At 40.9% G+C, this 19605-nt stretch overlaps 1 protein-coding gene across 1 annotated transcript in view; it reads left to right on the top strand.

Moving 5' to 3' along the window:
* ctnnbl1 (catenin, beta like 1) overlaps positions 1 to 16751 on the top strand; it is a 77647-nt gene extending 60896 nt beyond the window's left edge. Inside the window, exons 14-16 of the mRNA XM_080898483.1 lie at positions 2251 to 2388; positions 3051 to 3123; positions 16141 to 16751. Coding sequence (XP_080754609.1) covers positions 2251 to 2388; positions 3051 to 3123; positions 16141 to 16229 — 300 coding nt within the window. The 3' untranslated portion in view covers positions 16230 to 16751. The remainder of the gene's footprint in view (positions 1 to 2250; positions 2389 to 3050; positions 3124 to 16140) is intronic.
* The last annotated feature ends 2854 nt before the right edge of the window (positions 16752 to 19605 follow it).

Raw genomic sequence — 19605 nt, 5'->3', positions numbered from 1 at the left:
TGTAAAGAATTTATTCGTAAATCAGGGTGGAAAATAAGTATTTGGTCACCTCAAACAAGGAAAATCTCTGGCTCTCACAGACCTGTAACGTCTTCTGTAAGAAGCTTTTCTGTCCCCCACTCGTTACCTGTATGAATGGCACCTGTTTGAACTCATCATCTGTATAAAAGACACCTGTCCACAGCCTCAAACAGTCAGACTCCAAACTCCGCCATGGCCAAGACCAAAGAGCTTTCGAAGGACACCAGGAAAAGTATTGTAGACCTGCACCAGACTGGGAAGAGTGAATCTACAATAGGCAAGCAGCTTGGTGTGAAAAAATCAACTGTGGGAGCAATCATCAGAAAATGGAAGACATACAAGACCACTGATAATCTCCCTCGATCTGGGGCTCCACGCAAGATCTCATCCCGTGGGGTCAAAATGATCATGAGAACGGTGAGCAAAGATCCCAGAACCACACGGGGGGACCTGGTGAATGACCTGCAGAGAGCTGGGACCAAAGTAACAAAGGTCACCATCAGTAACACACTACAACGGCAGGGAATCAAATCCCGCAGTGCCAGACGTGTTCCGCTGCTGAAGCCAGTGCATGTCCAGGCCTGGCTGAAGTTTGCCAGAGAGCACATGGATGATACAGCAGAGGATTGGGAGAATGTCATGTGGTCAGATGAAACCAAAGTAGAACTTTTTGGTATAAACTCAACTCGTCGTGTTTGGAGGAAGAAGAATACTGAGTTGCATCCCAAGAACACCATACCTACTGTGAAGCATGGGGGTGGAAACATCATGCTATGGGGCTGTTTTTCTGCCAAGGGGACAGGACGACTGATCCGTGTTAAGGACAGAATGAATGGGGCCATGTATCGTGAGATTTTGAGCCAAAACCTCCTTCCATCAGTGAGAACTTTGAAGATGAAACGAGGCTGGGTCTTCCAATATGACAATGATCCAAAACACACCGCCCGGGCAACAAAGGAGTGGCTCCGTAAGAAGCATTTGAAAGTCCTGGAGTGGCCTAGCCAGTCTCCAGACCTCAACCCCATAGAAAATCTGTGGCGGGAGTTGAAAGTCCGTGTTGTTCGGCGACAGCCCCAAAACATCACTGCTCTCGAGAAGATCTGCATGGAGGAATGGGCCAAAATACCAGCTACTGTGTGTGCAAACCTGGTAAAGACCTATAGTAAAAGTTTGACCTCTGTTATTGCCAACAAAGGTTATGTTACAAAGTATTGAGTTGTATTTTTGTTATTGACCAAATACTTATTTTCCACCGTGATTTACAAATAAATTCTTTACAAATCCTACCATGTGGATTCATGGATTTTTTTTTCACATTCTGTCTCTCACAGTTGAAGTGTACCTCTGGTGCAAATTACTGACCTCTGTCATCATTTTAGGTGGGGGAACTTGCACAATCGGTGGCTGACTAAATACTTTTTTGCCCCACTGTACTTTGTCAACCCTGAAATTCTTTTTAAATAATAGAGGCTAGGCAATAAGTGTCCCTTTTCCGTCATTCTGTCTGGCAGCAAGAATCAGATTTTTAGCTGCTTGGTAAAAGTGAAATTTGGCTGCCTCATTGAAAAGTTAGTATTACCATTTATATGCTTCAATATGAAGGTGTATCATTAGAAAATGGTTGCATTTGCATTATCGGTAGCTTAATAAAGCATGTTTCCTGTGAATGTCACCAAATACACTCAGTTTGTCATTCTGCAAATACATGAATATTTCAGTGTTTTTATTACCAGGCCAGTTGCATCATTCACAATAAATAGTGACTTTACTGATGACGTTTAGATCTTAGAGGCTGCAATGTGCTATACACACTGTTTGTATTTCTGTGCCATTCTAGTGGCTTACGCTTCAGATTCCCCTCTCCCCTCAGGTCTGCTTCTTGATCTCTAATGATGATTAATGTAGGCTGTGTGCTTATTGGCACCACTGTGTTATTGGCATACTGACAGGACCGTTAAGATGGATAACTATGCAAGTGTGTGTACGTATGTGTAAGTGTGTGAGAGCCAGCAGTAGAGCTGTGAAATCGATTGATTTGTTTGTCTGGTCAATAAGAAAATTGATTTGTGGAAGAGGCTGAAAAACAACACCTAAATTAAACTTGGGCTCTGATTTTTTTCTGTTTGTTGAATCTTTTATAAGTGTGCCACAAACAACAGAAAACTCTGCTTTGTGCTTGAAAACATTTCTCTTTTTACAAGGCTTTTCTGTCTGTTTGTGTGTGTGCAGGAGATGGTCCGTCGTGGGGAGATCTTGGACGACAGCATGGAGGATGAGTTTTACCTTCGTCGTCTGGACGCCGGGCTATTTGTTCTTCAGTTGATCTGCTACATTATGGTGGAGATCAGCAACTCAGGAATCCCACAGGTACACACACATGTGCACGCATGCACACACGCACGCAAACTGGTCCTGGCTTGCCAATTTCCTTTCAGATTAATTGTTCTTAACATGTCTGATCACACAAACTATGAAAACAGATGGAGGTCAAATAGCTTTTAATGGGTGCAGTTTGTTAAAGTGTTGCAGTTGCAGGCAAAAAAAAAATACTACTTAGGCATTTGACTTGCATTATGTCACAGTCTATAACGCCGTGTCACTACTGTTACACTGTAATACTGCTGCTGAAACCTTTTGTCAGGGTTTGGGCTAAATTCTACTGCCTGCAAGGTGCAACCACTGCATTGTTTTCTATATTGTAAAAAATATGAATGAAATATTGGGATAAAGATTTGAGGCAATATTTCCAAGCACTAGTGTTTAAAAGGCCTAGTATAACATAAAAGCCACTATAGTAGAGTCCAAGAATAAACATATGGAGCAAACAATTAGCTTAAAGTTGGACATTTTAAGCTGAGCAAACTAGCATTAACTCAAAGTGGAAACTGTCTTTTTAGCTACAATGTTACCTTTAGTTCTTGTTTATCACTAAAATACAGACCAAGTAATAAGACACATCAAAACAATCAACAATATACAGCTTTAGATAATAGGAATTCTATTTTCTTTTCTTTTTTGTCTGCATGTAGCTTCAACAGAGGGTCCATCAAATTCTTAACCTAAGAGGAGGTTCTGTCAAAGTAGTGCGCCACATCATGAGAGGTGAGTAACTTTATCTTCTCAATATTTCCTTAGTATCTCTGCTACTCTGCTGCACATAAACATACAGACACTGTTTTATGTGAAAACATATGGGGAGTGCTTTAACATATAAATGTGTTTGATCAATACACAAAAGGTTATTAGTATTTTTTAAGCGCTGTTAACGTGAGTAAAGAATTTTGAACATAGCTTTTTATTTTGGATGTTTATGTTATTTTACTTTGCAAACAGGCAAAGTTATTTTACAAAAACCCAAAAAAGCCAGGGTTAAAATCAATCAGTTCCTTTTTGCTGGATAACAACCTGCAGTCGTTTGTTGTGGTTTGCAACAAGTCTGTAACACGCCTTCTCCCCAGGCCATTCTTCTTTGGCAAATCTCTCAAGCTTCTACAAATTTGACGGAGATATTTCTTTACAAGGAGCTACGCATGTTTTGAGTTGTGTTTATGTTGGAGGACAAAATGACGACCCAGATCCAGTTTGGCTTCTGACTGTTGAAATCTTCAGATATCCTTCATTTTCTCAAGTCCAAACTGAGTTCTTTTGGCATGATGCTTTCACAGGTGACAGCTCAAACTCTCGCTGAAGTTTTTATATTGTGGAAGAAAATCCTCAGTTTTAGCTTGATTTTACAAAATTTGAGTATTACAGTACATAAAGTTGAAATGCATCATTGCACAGCAGTGGTTTGATAAAAAGGTTAGTTTTTCAGAAGGCAAATAGTACTGCTTTTGCTTTTTCTGAAGTAATTATGTTATTGTATGCTTAGAAATGCTATGTTATAAATTCCTTGCGCCGTTAAAAAAAGCAGTTGGAAGAATTCTGACAAAAACGTCCATTCTGATAGTCCTCATCTATCAAATTGAAAGTGTGAAATAATTTTCTCCTTATCTTCATACTCTGCAAATGGGAGAATAATCTGTAGTGACACATTTCTCAGCACAGGCCTTTCCCGTGACTTTATATCAAATCTACAGGTTGATCTGGGACCTTGCCCAAAAGCGCAGATCCTTCACCTTAGAGTGAACAAGGATAAAAGTAGAAAAACTGCATATTTTGAAAGGGCAAAGGGGTGCCTTCAAAAGCTGCTCTTACACCCATAGAGATTTATATTACTTTCAGAAGTGCATTTTATTGACACATTTTGTAAAATCCTGTTTCCAAGTGCTTCTCAGCCTGGCAAGGAAACAGCATTTCAGGGGAAAATGATGGTATAATCGCTGTTCTTTGGCTCTGGTTATTGTTTGATAGCAAGCCTGTGCTGTTTGCCTGCCAAAGTGGTTAGGTTGGAATATAATAAAATACCACAAATAATGTCATATGCTCCTGTTCTCTTGAACAAAGAAGTAGGCCTGGGGAGACCCTGTCACTCTGACCTTTGTTTAGTATATTCTTCCTTTGCATTTGCAGTAGCAGAGGTCACCTTGTATGAGAGGGGTGTCTTTAATATTTAGACTGTCCTGAATATTACGATATAGACAATTCAGATGGAAAAATAAACACGATAAAATCGAGCATCTAAAATATCCAGGCAGATGTGATTGTTTTGTTTTTGTTAATTGTATTACCTTTCTGCAGATGGTAAAACAATATGATGAAATTGAGCCTGGCTTGCAAATCTGAACTGATCATATTATCACTGAGTAGAGCAGAGACAGTCTGTCTGTCCTTTATTCACTTTTTTCACTTAGCCAGAGATTTCTCCTCGTGCTATATTTGTTTTCTGCCGTCAAAGACCTAGCAGGTTGTGTTATTTCCTTCGCGGCGCGACATCCATCCTTCCCGTATCATTGTTGGATAAAGCTCGAGGACGTGGCTCCGTTCACACACCCTCTGGCTCTCTGTGGCATGTAACACTGTAGATAGAGCCATCCGTCACACATGGCACTGCCAGCAAGCGTGGCATTTCTCCAGTCCTCCCCGTGTGCGTGTGTGCAGGAATTTGTATCCTAAATGTGGCTGTGTGACTCTTTGTTTTCATCTGCATATTTGCATACACGCACATCGTGCTTGTCCACACTATGTTTTTGCTTACTTACAGAGTGTGTGTGTGTGTGTGTGTGTGTGTGTGTGTGTGTGTGTGTGTGTGTGTGTGTGTGTGTGTGTGTGTGTGATTGCCATTAGCATGTCTCCATGTTTATTTGTACGCACATGTCCTTGCTTGCTTTTATCTGCATATTTTTTAGATATTAACAAACCTTTGAGAGGAAATCCTTGCAGATGTTTACTTCATTTCTGATTCAGTTTGCATTCTGTACTCGTGCCTGCCCTTGAATGTTTTCTACATATTAATGTGCATGTTAGGTTTCCTTGCATGATCTTGATGTGACTTATTTTTCATAAACTATATTGTGTTTATGTGTTCTGCAAATAACTATGCGTCCGCATACATAATAGCTTAGAGCCATTGCATATGTCTATCATAATTCATCTGCGTGCGTGTGGTTCAGTGACCTCACCCTTTCTACTAGGCCACAGTGTGTGGAGCCATCTCCCATTTCAAGTGCCCCACCCGGTCAATGTTAAACCACAGGAAAAGGTTAAGCACATGCAGTGTGTGTCGCCTGCTCTGCTATCTTGACCTTAACGGCTTTAGCTTACTGAAGAATAAAAAACTGCTCCGCAGGAACAATTTTGCTTGTGTTGTGAAGTTTTTGGTTTTGAATTCTGAGGTTTATGATTTGCCTTTTTTAAAATGTTTCAGTTGTGATAACCTTGTATAATAATACTTGGATTTTTACCCAAGTATTGAAGCTAATTCTTACACTTAAAGTTATGATACTAGTAGTTTTGAGCCTACAGTGGACAAAAATGAATGCAATTCTTAAATATTCAGTGTAATACCTTCAAATAAAACTGAAAGTCTCCACTTCAAATTATTTTAACACAATGAAAACCAGCCTTTGTGCCATTGAACTGTACCGTTGACTAAAACAGTACTTAAGCGACTGTGTCGATTAAGAAGTTGGGTTCTTTCCTGCAGCACATTCTTGTGGCATGAATCTTTATATCAATAAAGATGTTAGAATAGTTTTGGGGTTTTTAAATCAGAGACCACCCTGACTAACTGCTGATGCAAACTCTGTTATTTTGTTCTATAAGAAGTTCAAAAAAGAGCTTCAAGGTTTACGCCTAGTCGGCCTTCAAGAGGTAAAGAAAGAAAAAGGTGCAAAAGAAGTCTTTATGCTGTATTTAAGCTAAAGGTGGAAGTTGACCAAAAATATTGAAACCCTTGCTCACCCTCCCATCACAAAAGAACAGTTAAGTAATGTCAAGCCCTTATTCCAGGGACTAGAAATTATGGCTCCCATGGTATCCTGTGGGGTAAGAACATGTACTAAAGAAAGAACTTGCAAGACTTAAAAATTAGAGATGGACCGATCCGATATTACGTATCGGTATCGGTCCGATACTGACCCAAATTGCTGGATCGGATATCGGCAAGAAATAAAAAATGTAATCCGATCCATTAAATATCAAAAAAGCACCTCACAAAACTTGCTACACGGCGTAACTCGGCTCATAACCGTAGCAAGTTGCAGCAGTATGCATCACGTGATAGAGCGGCTGTGTGTATTTGTAGCCTTGCTAGCAATCAGGCATTTCATCTCCGAGGAAGTTATCCCAGAGAGAAGTAAAGCAAGTGTGTAAGTTCATCTCTGAATGTTTGTAAAGCATTCCCATGGTAAGCTTAACAACCAATATATGGAGAGACTGCCTCTCTCACTCTCCTCCTGCTACTTCAATCGTGAAACTGATCAATGATCAGCTGATCGGCTTTTCTGTCGGGAGTCCGTCTCCCTTCTTTGTTTTTGGCCCACTTCTCACCAGAACGAGGAAACCAGCGGCTGAACAACAGCAGCACGTTTAAGCTTGATAAGCTGTTGTTAGAATTTATTTAATATTACTTTCTACACCAGGATCTTTTTCTACGCAGCTGACGGCTGTAACTGTGCAGGGGCGGATCTAGCAAAGTTTAGCCAGGGGGGCCGATAGGGCATGAACAGGGAAAAGGGGGCACAAAGACATACTTTTCTTTCTTATTCTCATTTAAAATGTCTAGCTTTTAATAAATAATTATCTGAATCTTACACCCAAAGTTTTAATCTGATGTAAAATATATAGAAATCCATTACTGTATATACACTGAACAAAAATATAAACGCAACACCTTTGTTACTGCTCCCATTCCCCATGGGATGGACGTAGAGACCTAAAATTCATTCCAGATACACAATATAACCATCCCTCCCAAACAGTGGTCACAAATCAGTCCAAATGTGTGATAGTGGGCACATCTGCCATATTGAGATAATCCATCCCACCTCACAGGTGTGCCACATCAGGATGCTGATCTGACATCATGAGTAGTGCACAGGTGTACCTCAGACTGCCCACAACAAAAGGCCACCCTGGAATGTGCAGTTTTTTGCGCTATTGGGGGTCTGGGGACCCAGAACCGGTCAGTATCTGGTGTGACCACCATTTGCCTCATGCAGTGCAACACATCGTCGCATGGAGTCTATCAGATTGTCAATTGTGGCCTGTGGAATGTTGGTCCACTCCACTTCAATGGCTGTGCGAGGTTGTTGGATATTCGTGGGAACTGGTACACGCTGTCGTATACGCCGGTCAAGCACATCCCGAACATGCTCAATGGGTGACATGTCCGGTGAGTATGCTGGCCATGCAAGAACTGGGACATTCTCAGCTGCCATCTGCCCTGAACAATGTGAACCATGATTCATCCGTGAAGCGCACACCTCTCCAACGTGCCAGATGCCATCGGATGTGAGCATTTGCCCACACAAGTCTGTTACGGCGACGAGCTGGAGTCAGGTCAAGACCCCGATGAGGACGACGGGCATGCAGTTGAGCGTCCCTGAGACGGTTTCTGACAGTTTGTGCAGAAATTGTTTGGTTGTGCAAACCAATTGTTCCAGCAGCTGTCTGGGTGGCTGGTCTCAGACGATCTTGGAGGTGAACCTGCTGGATGTGGAGGTCCTGGGCTGGTGTGGTTACACGAGGTCTGCGGTTGTGAGGCCGGTTGGATGTGCTGCCATATTCTCTGAAACGCCTGTGGAGACGGCTTATGGTTGAGAAATGAACATTCAATGCACGGGCGACAGATCTGGTTGACATTCCTGCTGTCAGCATGCCAATTGCACGCTCCCTCATTGCTTGTGGCATCTGTGGCATTTTGCTGTGAGACAAAACTGCACATTCCAGGGTGGCCTTTTGTTGTGGGCAGTCTGAGGTACACCTGTGCACTACTCATGATGTCAGATCAGCATCCTGATGTGGCACACCTGTGAGGTGGGATGGATTATCTCAATATGGCAGATGTGCCCACTACCACACATTTGGACTGATTTGTGACCACTGTTTGGGAGGGATGGTTATATTGTGTATCTGGAATGAATTTTAGGTCTCTACGTCCATCCCATGGGGAATGGGAGCAAAAACAAAAGTGTTGCGTTTATATTTTTGTTCAGTGTAGTAACTGTTAAGTCTAATATACCCTAGTAAGCTATAGTACTTTTTCCTTTGGGAAAGTACCATCTGTGAATTCTGCAATTCTGTTGAAGAAAGATGTTGAATCTATTTAATTATTCTTGAAAAAGAATTTATTTCTGTGCAGTTTTCCCCCTGCATCAAATTAAATTTGATTACATCGATTAAGCAACATGAGGTGGAGGGTGGTTCCCTATTTTTTTTTTGCTGGGAGTTTGCAACCCTATTAGTTAGGTTGTTGAATATTTCTGCTAAGTACTCTTTAAAATACCAGAATAGGGAGCATGGAATAGGTTTAAGTTTATTAGATTGATCAGTGTTGCTGAACTATGAAATATTTTGGGCGCAGTGTATTTTTTTACGTACAGGTATAACAGAATAGCTTTAGTGTTGTTATTTATTTAAACTTGAGTAAAAACTTATACAAAATGCAGCAAGATATTAAAAAAACGTTTTATTGATTAAAAAACACACTATATCGGATTCATATCGATATCGGCAGATATCCAAATTTATGATATCTGTATCGGACATAAAAAAGTGGTATCGTGCCATCTCTATTAAAAATACAAACTATTGCATTTAATGTAAGTAGCAAAGTCCACCCTACACAGACTTTCTCTGAAAATATCAAAAATATAGACATAGATAAAAATTTATTTGTGTTTATTAGATGTGCTGATGAAACTGGTTTATGAGAAGAAAATAAACATTTGCAGCAATTATTGTTTTTTGAAGCTTATGTCTTGCTAAATGTTGTCATGGTATCCAGATTTTAGAGAGCTTTTGCAGTATCTTTTTTCCCACTCTCTTTGTTTGTTTGTTAAAAGGCAAACTGCATGATGATTATAGACGGTAGGTTACCCCACTGTGGGCATATTCTGTACCAGCTGTCCTTTGTTCAGTGGGATCACAGTGGCTTGAGACTGGTTTAGCAGTGTTTTAAATGACTTATGGTGCTCCAGCTGCAGCTGTAATCACGCTGAAAGTCCTATAGCGTGTCCCTATCCTTGGCTGCCGTTGCAGAGGCTGCTCCTGGAAATGATTCTCCTTGTATTCATGGCAGATCCGTCCCAGTCGCTGACCTGAGTAATGGCGATGCTCACTACTGTATTGTCCTCTGCCGTGTTGCCGTGGTGACAGAAGGAGAGGGTACCAGCATGCCAAAGAAAAGGTTCTGCAGAGAGTTGAAGAGTCACGGAATCTCTGACCTCTCTGTCTGTGTGGCTGACTGCAACACCATTTATAGACATGGAGACACTGGCACTCGGTCACAATGACAGGCTGGCAGTAATAGAGGCCATAGATTATCATGTTTTTGTTGAGTTGCTTTCTCTGAGTTGCCCCTCACCTGCTTTTCTCAGTCACCCTTAAAATTGTGCCTTTTTAAGTAAGTCTCGTTCGCATCCAAACCTCTGCGGATCAAATTAAAATCCCTGATTCTGACATTCAAGGCTTTTGTATTTGCACAAATCTGTGGACAAATCTGCATCCTCATATCTGCAGATGCTGGTCTAACTTTACACTTAACTTTATGCCTAGTGCTGTGGCCTGCTATAACCTAGCTCTCCCCTGAATACTCAATGATGGAGTAACCCGAGCAGATTACTGTCATCCTGAGCGTCTTCTGACCTGAGCTCAGTGTTTGTACTTCTAGAAGCACTTCTTGTAGCGTGCTATGCTGCCTTTACTTCTAACTTCTTTCTAATGTTGCTCAAACTTAAATACATCTCTGCAGTCTCACTTCAGTTATTTTTTTTGTGGTAAAGTAAGGTCTGCTCCTGTCTGCATGCCAAATATCCTTGGGGAAAGTACTAACCCCAAGTTACGAATGTGTGGATGTTAGATAGGAGCACTTGTATAGAAAGAGTATAGAAAAAAAAGTGCTTGTGTGAATGGATGAATGAGCAAAGTTGTGTAAAGTACCACTACATAAAACCACTACATAAGAACTGGTCCATTTACCATAAAAATATGAAAATCTCTTTTTGCACTTGGGCGTCTCCGGTAATCTCACTGTAGCGTTCATCTCTACTCAACATTTAAATAAATATACTCTTCTTATCAGGTAAGAAAAGGCAAGAATTAAGCTTGGCAGAAGTGTGGGTTTAGGTATTTAAGCTCATTGTCATCTTAGTGCTTTAAAGAGCCATTTTTTCTTCTTCTTAAATAGTTTTAATAGTTTTAGCTATTAGGTATTATCATTGTCTCTCTACAAGTTTCACTGTACAGAACAGTCAAAGAATTATGCATTTTTCAAAAAATCTCTGTGTTAGCTCAAGCTGTTTAGAAGAGAAAATCAAAACTTGGCATGAATTTCTTGCATAAAGCTGACAATAAATGTCAAACTCAACTGTACGCACAGCTTGGCATTTTCCATTTATTTACTCTCAGATTTACCTCAGACTTCATCTTAGTGAAATAAGCATTGACCTAAAAAAATGAAACTAACATGGAAGTGCCACAGACTGCAGTCCCTCGACTAGATGTAAATGATTATTACAGTGGCCAAACTCGGCTAATTACTCCATTCATTACAACTTTGCAGGGGCTTGAAATTCTGCTTTTACTGACTACAGTCTACTCATCTATACTTTTGCTGTACTGTGGGCTTTAAAGCATGATAAATGCTATCTCCAACTGAAGCATGGTGTTAAAATCATGTGAAATATTTTTCTTCTTTTAGAATTTCTGAATGCAAATTTTATACATACATATTTTGACCTACAAAGGTTGACATTACTTTCCATGAGTGGCATTACAAAGTTAAAATTCCTAATGAAAAAGAATGCATCATGCTGCATTTAGGTGTTATTTGTTGTGGTGAGGAAACATAGAAAGTGTTGTTGTTAATAGCTTTCCTATTGAATAAGAGTTAGAGAAAGAAATTTATTAATCACTGTTAGGCTGTTCAATATAACGTTTATGTTTAATTTTACGCTATCGTTTGTTTCGTGGTGTCGCAAAATAAACTGTTTACGGCAATATTTTTTCATCGTTCTGATGGTCACTGTAGTGGCTACATTAATTTCTTAAAGTTCTCTCTTTTTCTTATATTTAATATAACCACACTACGGACGGACAAGCGCCTGTTTTTATGTGTTGTCTTTAGCAACAACGACAGTAAAACCATCTTGTCACGTGTCCGCTTGTTCCACATAAACCTTTCACAATAAAGCTCAAGATCCTGTTGAGACTTTTCAAAATAAACTGAATCACCTGAAAGAGTATGCAGAGTATTTTCAGATGAGAAGCAAAAAAGACCGTCAAGTGCTAAAAAATAAACCTTAGACTTAGACGTTAGAACAGGCTTTTCCCCGCAGCACGTAATAAATACTCACAAAGAAAACGGCGGCCGTTACAACTTATATCTAAAATTTTATACTTTCATGCATCGGTTAAAACACTCGACTCCAGATACACGACGCCCAGCTGGAACCACTTCACGCAAGACGAGCTGCCCGAGATTCACAGAATTTACAGAAAATGTTACATTTTTGTGATTTATATCATTATCGGACGATAGATGTCTTATATCGGGATATGAGATTTTGTGTCATATCGCACAGCCCTAATCACTGTAGACAAAGACAACTTTATGCACTTGGTCAGCTAAGGAGTTTAAAAGTGCTACTGGTTTTAAATAACGAGTTAAAACCAATTACCATGCCATTTAAGAACCGTGAAATACAGTGGGGCAAAAAAGTATTTAGTCAGCCACCGATTGTGCAAGTTCCCCCACCTAAAATGATGACAGAGGTCAGTAATTTGCACCAGAGGTACACTTCAACTGTGAGAGACAGAATGTGAAAAAAAAAATCCATGAATCCACATGGTAGGATTTGTAAAGAATTTATTCGTAAATCAGGGTGGAAAATAAGTATTTGGTCAATAACAAAAATACAACTCAATACTTTGTAACATAACCTTTGTTGGCAATAACAGAGGTCAAACGTTTACTATAGGTCTTTACCAGGTTTGCACACACAGTAGCTGGTATTTTGGCCCATTCCTCCATGCAGATCTTCTCGAGAGCAGTGATGTTTTGGGGCTGTCGCCGAGCAACACGGACTTTCAACTCCCGCCACAGATTTTCTATGGGGTTGAGGTCTGGAGACTGGCTAGGCCACTCCAGGACTTTCAAATGCTTCTTACGGAGCCACTCCTTTGTTGCCCGGGCAGTGTGTTTTGGATCATTGTCATGTTGGAAGACCCAGCCTCGTTTCATCTTCAAAGTTCTCACTGATGGAAGGAGGTTTTGGCTCAAAATCTCACGATACATGGCCCCATTCATTCTGTCCTTAACACGGATCAGTCGTCCTGTCCCCTTGGCAGAAAAACAGCCCCATAGCATGATGTTTCCACCCCCATGCTTCACAGTAGGTATGGTGTTCTTGGGATGCAACTCAGTATTCTTCTTCCTCCAAACACGACGAGTTGAGTTTATACCAAAAAGTTCTACTTTGGTTTCATCTGACCACATGACATTCTCCCAATCCTCTGCTGTATCATCCATGTGCTCTCTGGCAAACTTCAGACGGGCCTGGACATGCACTGGCTTCAGCAGCGGAACACGTCTGGCACTGCGGGATTTGATTCCCTGCCGTTGTAGTGTGTTACTGATGGTGACCTTTGTTACTTTGGTCCCAGCTCTCTGCAGGTCATTCACCAGGTCCCCCCGTGTGGTTCTGGGATCTTTGCTCACCGTTCTCATGATCATTTTGACCCCACGGGATGAGATCTTGCGTGGAGCCCCAGATCGAGGGAGATTATCAGTGGTCTTGTATGTCTTCCATTTTCTGATGATTGCTCCCACAGTTGATTTTTTCACACCAAGCTGCTTGCCTATTGTAGATTCACTCTTCCCAGTCTGGTGCAGGTCTACAATACTTTTCCTGGTGTCCTTCGAAAGCTCTTTGGTCTTGGCCATGGCGGAGTTTGGAGTCTGACTGTTTGAGGCTGTGGACAGGTGTCTTTTATACAGATGATGAGTTCAAACAGGTGCCATTCATACAGGTAACGAGTGGGGGACAGAAAAGCTTCTTACAGAAGACGTTACAGGTCTGTGAGAGCCAGAGATTTTCCTTGTTTGAGGTGACCAAATACTTATTTTCCACCCTAATTTACGAATAAATTCTTTACAAATCCTACCATGTGAATTCATGGATTTTTTTTTCACATTCTGTCTCTCACTGTTGAAGTGTACCTCTGGTGCAAATTACTGACCTCTGTCATCATTTTAAGTGGGGGAACTTGCACAATCGGTGGCTGACTAAATACTTTTTTGCCCCACTGTAGCTATTAATGCTCTCCCATACTACTCTGATAGATACAGATTTGTAGGATGTAGCCGTACAGTGGCCAGCAGGTGTGCTAGGCATGTCTGCATGTTAGCCCATTCTTCTTTGGAGAATCTCTCAAGCTTTTTAACATTAGATGGTCGTCAGGGATGGACCTTGATCTTCAGTTCACCCCACAGATTTTCAGTAGAATTTAGATCAGGGCTTTGTGCTTTGGTTCTTGTTTTTCTGGAAGATAAAAACGGTGACCCAGACTAAGTTTACCTGCTGACTGCTTGAGGTTTATTTTTCAAAATAATCCTACATCCTTTTTTCATGATTCCTTCCACCTTGACGAGATTCACAGTTCCAGGTACACTGTGATCTTTGGTTGTACACCTCTCCCTTCTTTCGCCAAAGAAGTCTACATAATCTTTCTCCAGGTTATCATTAGCGTGCTTCAGTCTGGCTTGAATGTGTCTCTTTTCTTGGTCTGCAACCTCACGGTCCATTCCTGTGCAGGGTCCTAGTGATTATCTTCCTTGGGACTACATTTCCCAACATGGCTAAGTTCACTCGTGTCTCTGCATTTGTTCTGGGGTCTCAAGAAATATCTCTCACTTGTTTTCTTTCCAGTGTCCTTGACTACCTCTGCCAGGCTTGCTCGGTGCTGCGTGGCTCTCTTTGAATTTATAGTTGATACTTCTCACTCCAGTTCTTGACACGTGGAAACACTTAAATTTTTGTATATCCATATCCTGCTTTTTGAGCATCAACACATTTTTTTTAAAGTCTAAACTGATTTCTTTTGTTTTTGTCAGAACGATGAAAAATTAAGAAACAGGTCCTTATAAAACCAGAATTAACATAATAAATAATTTTGCCTGTTCCTCTAGAACATCTGTAAACAAGTAGTGTTCTTTTACAGTATCTCTTGAGGTTCGTCCTCAGCCCTATTACATCTGTCACTATCCTTTATGTACAATCTAATAACATAAAAACATCCTTCTACCCTCAAAAGCAAAGTCTTCTCTGTGTCTTTGGCAGCCATTCTTTATCCTCCTAAACCCTGCGGGCTCTTGTGAGGAAAGCCCCCCTTCATTCTCTTCTCTCTGAAGTGTCTCCCAGAGAAAAATCTTTTTTTTATTATTTTTTTATTTTTTTATTCCATCTTTCTGTCTCGACATCCCTGAGTTTAATGTGTAATCCCTGCCTCAGAGGCTGGGTGAGAGACACGCCGGATGCACGGACTCCGCCGGGGCTGCGGCAGCTGCAACTTTCTGCACATTAGACTCACAAATCGACCGTCGCGCTGTCTCAGAGGGCTCGTGCGAGAGGCAGACAATAAAGAAAACAGTCAAATGTAGAGCAGTCCACACTTAAGTACAAGCACTACACAATACACCTGGACCGGTTACTGAGGAAACAGGGTAGATTTCAGTGCAGCCACTGCTGCAGGGCGTCTTATTATAGAAAAGCCCTTTTTTTTTTCTTTCTTTCCACAGGAAACATCCTATAATTTGACTTTTTGTTGAAAAGTGATGTACAGACTGAAGAATGTCTAGACTAGAGTGAAAGGCTATTTAATAACAAAAGCCTTTTAATGCATAGTTCCCTTTCGCTTAGTCCTTTTAATATACAGAGAATAGCTTTCACTCTCCCTCCCGAAGTTACAGCATCTCTGCTCTGCTTCTTTCTAATTATTCAGCATTTTAAGTGCAGGAAGCAGGCGTCAGTGCCAGTAATTTCTAACTGAACTGCAGACTTGCCCCAGGGCCCTTGATGGTCAGTTTCTCAAATCAGCTTGCATGCATAATTCAAAGTATATTTGTATTCAGTCAGTTTTAAATTAATCAGCACAAAGTAAAGCTGAAGTGAGGTGGTGTTTCAGGACCAGAGCACTGGTTAGTTTTTGGTGGCTTTGACAAAAACCCATCTAATAAATTTTTGTTTTTCTGTGAATATCTTTGCGTTTTTCTGTCTGTTTTATTGAACAAATGAATTATTGAACCTACATTACTCTAATTAAACTTCTTAGGAAAATTCCTAAACCTGAAGTGTACGATGTTTTTCTTCCCTCATTTGCCTCCTGTTCAGTGCCGGAGGAGGACCAATTCTGTCAATTTCTGGCTCCAAGCATGTTCTGTTTAACCGCAAAAGTTAGAAGGCCCACGGCTGTGCTGTCAAGCCAACTAATCCTCTGATTTTTCTTTATGTATTGCAGAGTACGCCGAGAGCATCGGAGATGGAAAGAGCGATGAGTTCAAAGAGGCCGAGCGGAAGAGGATCATGGACCTCGCAGACAACTTCTAAGCTCACTTCTTCTCTTGCAGACGCTCACGCTTTCCCACCCTCAAACACAAAGAACCTCGGTGATCATCAAACCCAGAAAATTAATGATTAAATGAACAGAAACAGCTAAAAGCATTCAGTGGAGGGAGATAGGGTTTCATGTGAGAAAGAATTTAAAATTACAGCCCTAAGTTAATAATATCCTTTTTGTCTACTTGTCTAAGTCTTGTGTCAGAGAATTGGTTCAGTTCCAATGAAGATGTTTACTGCAGACACAGTGGGAGTTGAGTTTGGAGGGCAGAAAATTGTATCTTGACTGAAACACCCAGCCAGCAAGACTACTCTCAGCAACAGTGCTGTTTATTTACTGAACTCTGGTGTTGGACACTGCAGGATAATCATGGACACAGATTTTAAACTCAGAAATTCCCCCCTCAAAGCTTTTTACCTGGCGAGTTTTTGTTTGGTCTGTTTTGTTTCTGTTTTTGTTTTTTATAGATTTAGGTGTAAAATATTTTCTAATAAAAACATTTGGTGATGGAATTCTGATGGCCATTTTGATTTTGATTAAATGTCATGTTTTACAGCGTGGGATTGGCACAGCAAGCTGATAACGGTCTGTGCACATGAATTTCATTATGCCCCCACTTGGTTACTGTTGCACGGAGCGCAGATGGAGACAGCAAGCCTATATCTGCAGCCCCGTTCGCAATATTAGAATCCTTGCGGAAAGGCAGACCTGCTTCTTCTTTACTTGTCTAAACCCACCCACGGATGGATCGCAGCAGCCTCCCGGAGCTCTCAGCCCATTGCTGTTTTTCGTTGACGCTGATGCTGTTCACGCACATCAGTGAGGAGGTGGATTACAGTACAGCTGTGTACACAAACAGACCTACTGCATTATTGTCTCTGTCTTGTCCGCCAGGCTGCATCTTTGTTTGGGAGGAAAAAAACCTGTTATGAATTACATGTTAACTGAGAGAGAATATCAGCCTAGTATCATCCTTATCTTATAAGAGTAATTTCTATATAAAGACTGAATTTACGCTTTGGTGACAGTGGGAAGGAAAAACTCAATTTTAACAGGAAGTAACATCAAGCAGAGCCATGCTCCGGGATAGGCATCCATCAGCCTGCCACTGGTTGGGGATACAGGGTCACCCTAATTATTATTAAGTTTCATCAAAAAGGAAAGTTTTTAGCTTATCTTAAAAGCAGAAAGGGTGTCTGTCTCCCTAATCCAAACTGGGAGCTGGTTTCACAGAAGAGCGGCCTGAAAGCTCTCCCTCTTTCTTCTTTGTAATAGGTTAGGAACCACAAGTAAGGCACGCGTCTGAGAGTGAAGTGCTTCATTGGGCTGATTGAAAATAAAATTAAATACAATCATTTTGTGTTATTGACCGCAAATACTGGACATGTTTTTTTTTTTCCTTCATAGGTGCAGAGGCAGACGTTTAAGTGATGAACTGTGTTAGACTTGTGCATGACACTTGTGTCGATTATGGTCATTGCTAAGTCAGGTCACGCACCAATTTTAGATTTTAGCTGAGGATTCTTAAATCTAAAATATCCATCTTCATACTAGCTTTATACTTGATAGATGTTGGGAAGCAGGTGTTACGTCTAGTTATATCTTGTTGAATTAAGTTGGTTAAATCTACAAAGAGCAATAAACCTCAGAGCCAAATTTATTTAGAATATTAATAAAGTTGCATATGGTTGTGCCCCATCTGAGCCTATTAAGAGATTTATATGACGCAGTTATGTCAGGTTTCTGTCAAAACACTCAGTCAGGGCTCAAAGATCAGAGCCTGTTCCTATCACAGGTAAAGATTTCTGTGCATCTGAACCATAGATGATGACGATTAAATATTAAGATTATTTGCAGATCCTGAATCTAAACCATTTGACTGTGGAGCACGGAAAGTGCTTTTCTACCTTGAAAGGTTATTTTTTATTTTTTTTTTAAATTAATGGCTTCTGGTTTTTATTACACTATATCCTAACTTTTGTTAGAAACTGGCTTACATTATCAATCACCCATTTAAGTACACCATGTCCTCTCCAGATCCTTGACCATGACTGCTGACAGGAGGCAGCAGTGGTGGGAGGGACTGGGTGGGATGCTCACTGACAGCTGCCACATCTGCTGCATTTCCTAAGTGCCTTTACAAAGTCTAATATCACTCAGTAACAAGATGGGTAGAGCGGCGGGGCATCGTTTGCATACCGTATTGGCGGAGGAGGCCCAGCCCCATGCATCTCCTATCAGTGATTATGACTGCAGCGTGTTTAACAGCGGTTGTACAGCAATTTCACAGCCGACGGGAGGGAGAATAATTGTATTTTCCGAATGACTGAGTGCAAACACTGTGCACCACTGTGGTTTTGAGCTTTTCTCTTTTTAGTAGGGAAGAAGAAGGTATTCTGTTATTGAGAGTGAACAGAGGGATTGGTAAAGTTTGCAAAACAGACACCTTAATGCTTTGATATATATAGAGAGAGATAGATAGATAGAGAAATAGATCTGCACACACACCAGATAAAATCTGTAAAGCTAACATGTAAGGCTAAATATAGCTCTGTAGCTAAGTCTTTTATGTATTAGCACTAATAATATTTAGGTTTGAAATGTTGGCATAATAAAAGCTGTGTATTTTGACCCTCAGTAAACATGGCAAGAAATAACAAAAGCAGTGTGATGAGGAGGGAAGGATGGCAACAATCTATGTATACTGCCAGGCAAAATCACTGTATGCGACTTTCGCTAAACACATCTAGCAGGCCGGGAGTTGACATATTCAGTCATGAGCTCGCACATGTAGACAGCAGACACTGAGTAAGCATACCGGTGGTGACAGGGAAAGAGGCAGGCTGGCTGTTTAACACCCTCTACCTATATTAATGGCTGTCTAAGGTAAAGGAAGAGACAGCAGAAAACCTGAAGCAGACAGGTGAGATTTGGTCTAATGACAACCGTCTCTTATTGGTTGTGAATTCAGTCTGCCGGCATGGTGCCTTAAATGCCCTGACTGGTCGATCGATATTGGTGGGGTACATGTGGCCCTGAGTTTACACCACTGAAACTGATTTTTCCTTAAGTTCTCAGCATCATCAACTTTGCCTCATTAGCAGTTTGCATACATAAAGCTAACAGCACTTAAACTCGCAGGCTCGAAAAAAGTTAATTGCTCCTGTAGTCCAAATGCCGCTCTGCGCCAGAACTCAGCATAGGGGCTGAACTTATTGCTGCATAAGATGTTTCCACCAGAGTATCCACTCTCGTTCCCTACTGTGAAAATAGTTTTTCAGTGAGACCTGGCAAAATATTACTAGCACACATACAACTGTAAGTGTGCCCTAATGGCACCCCTGCAAAGTGACTATCAGGTATTAC

Source organism: Rhamphochromis sp. 'chilingali' (assembly GCF_963969265.1).
Source record: "Rhamphochromis sp. 'chilingali' genome assembly, chromosome: 12".
NCBI classification, from domain to species: Eukaryota; Metazoa; Chordata; class Actinopteri; order Cichliformes; family Cichlidae; genus Rhamphochromis; species Rhamphochromis sp. 'chilingali'.
Note: the sequence above shows the minus strand (reverse complement) of the source record. Positions and strands in the feature narration are given on the sequence as shown.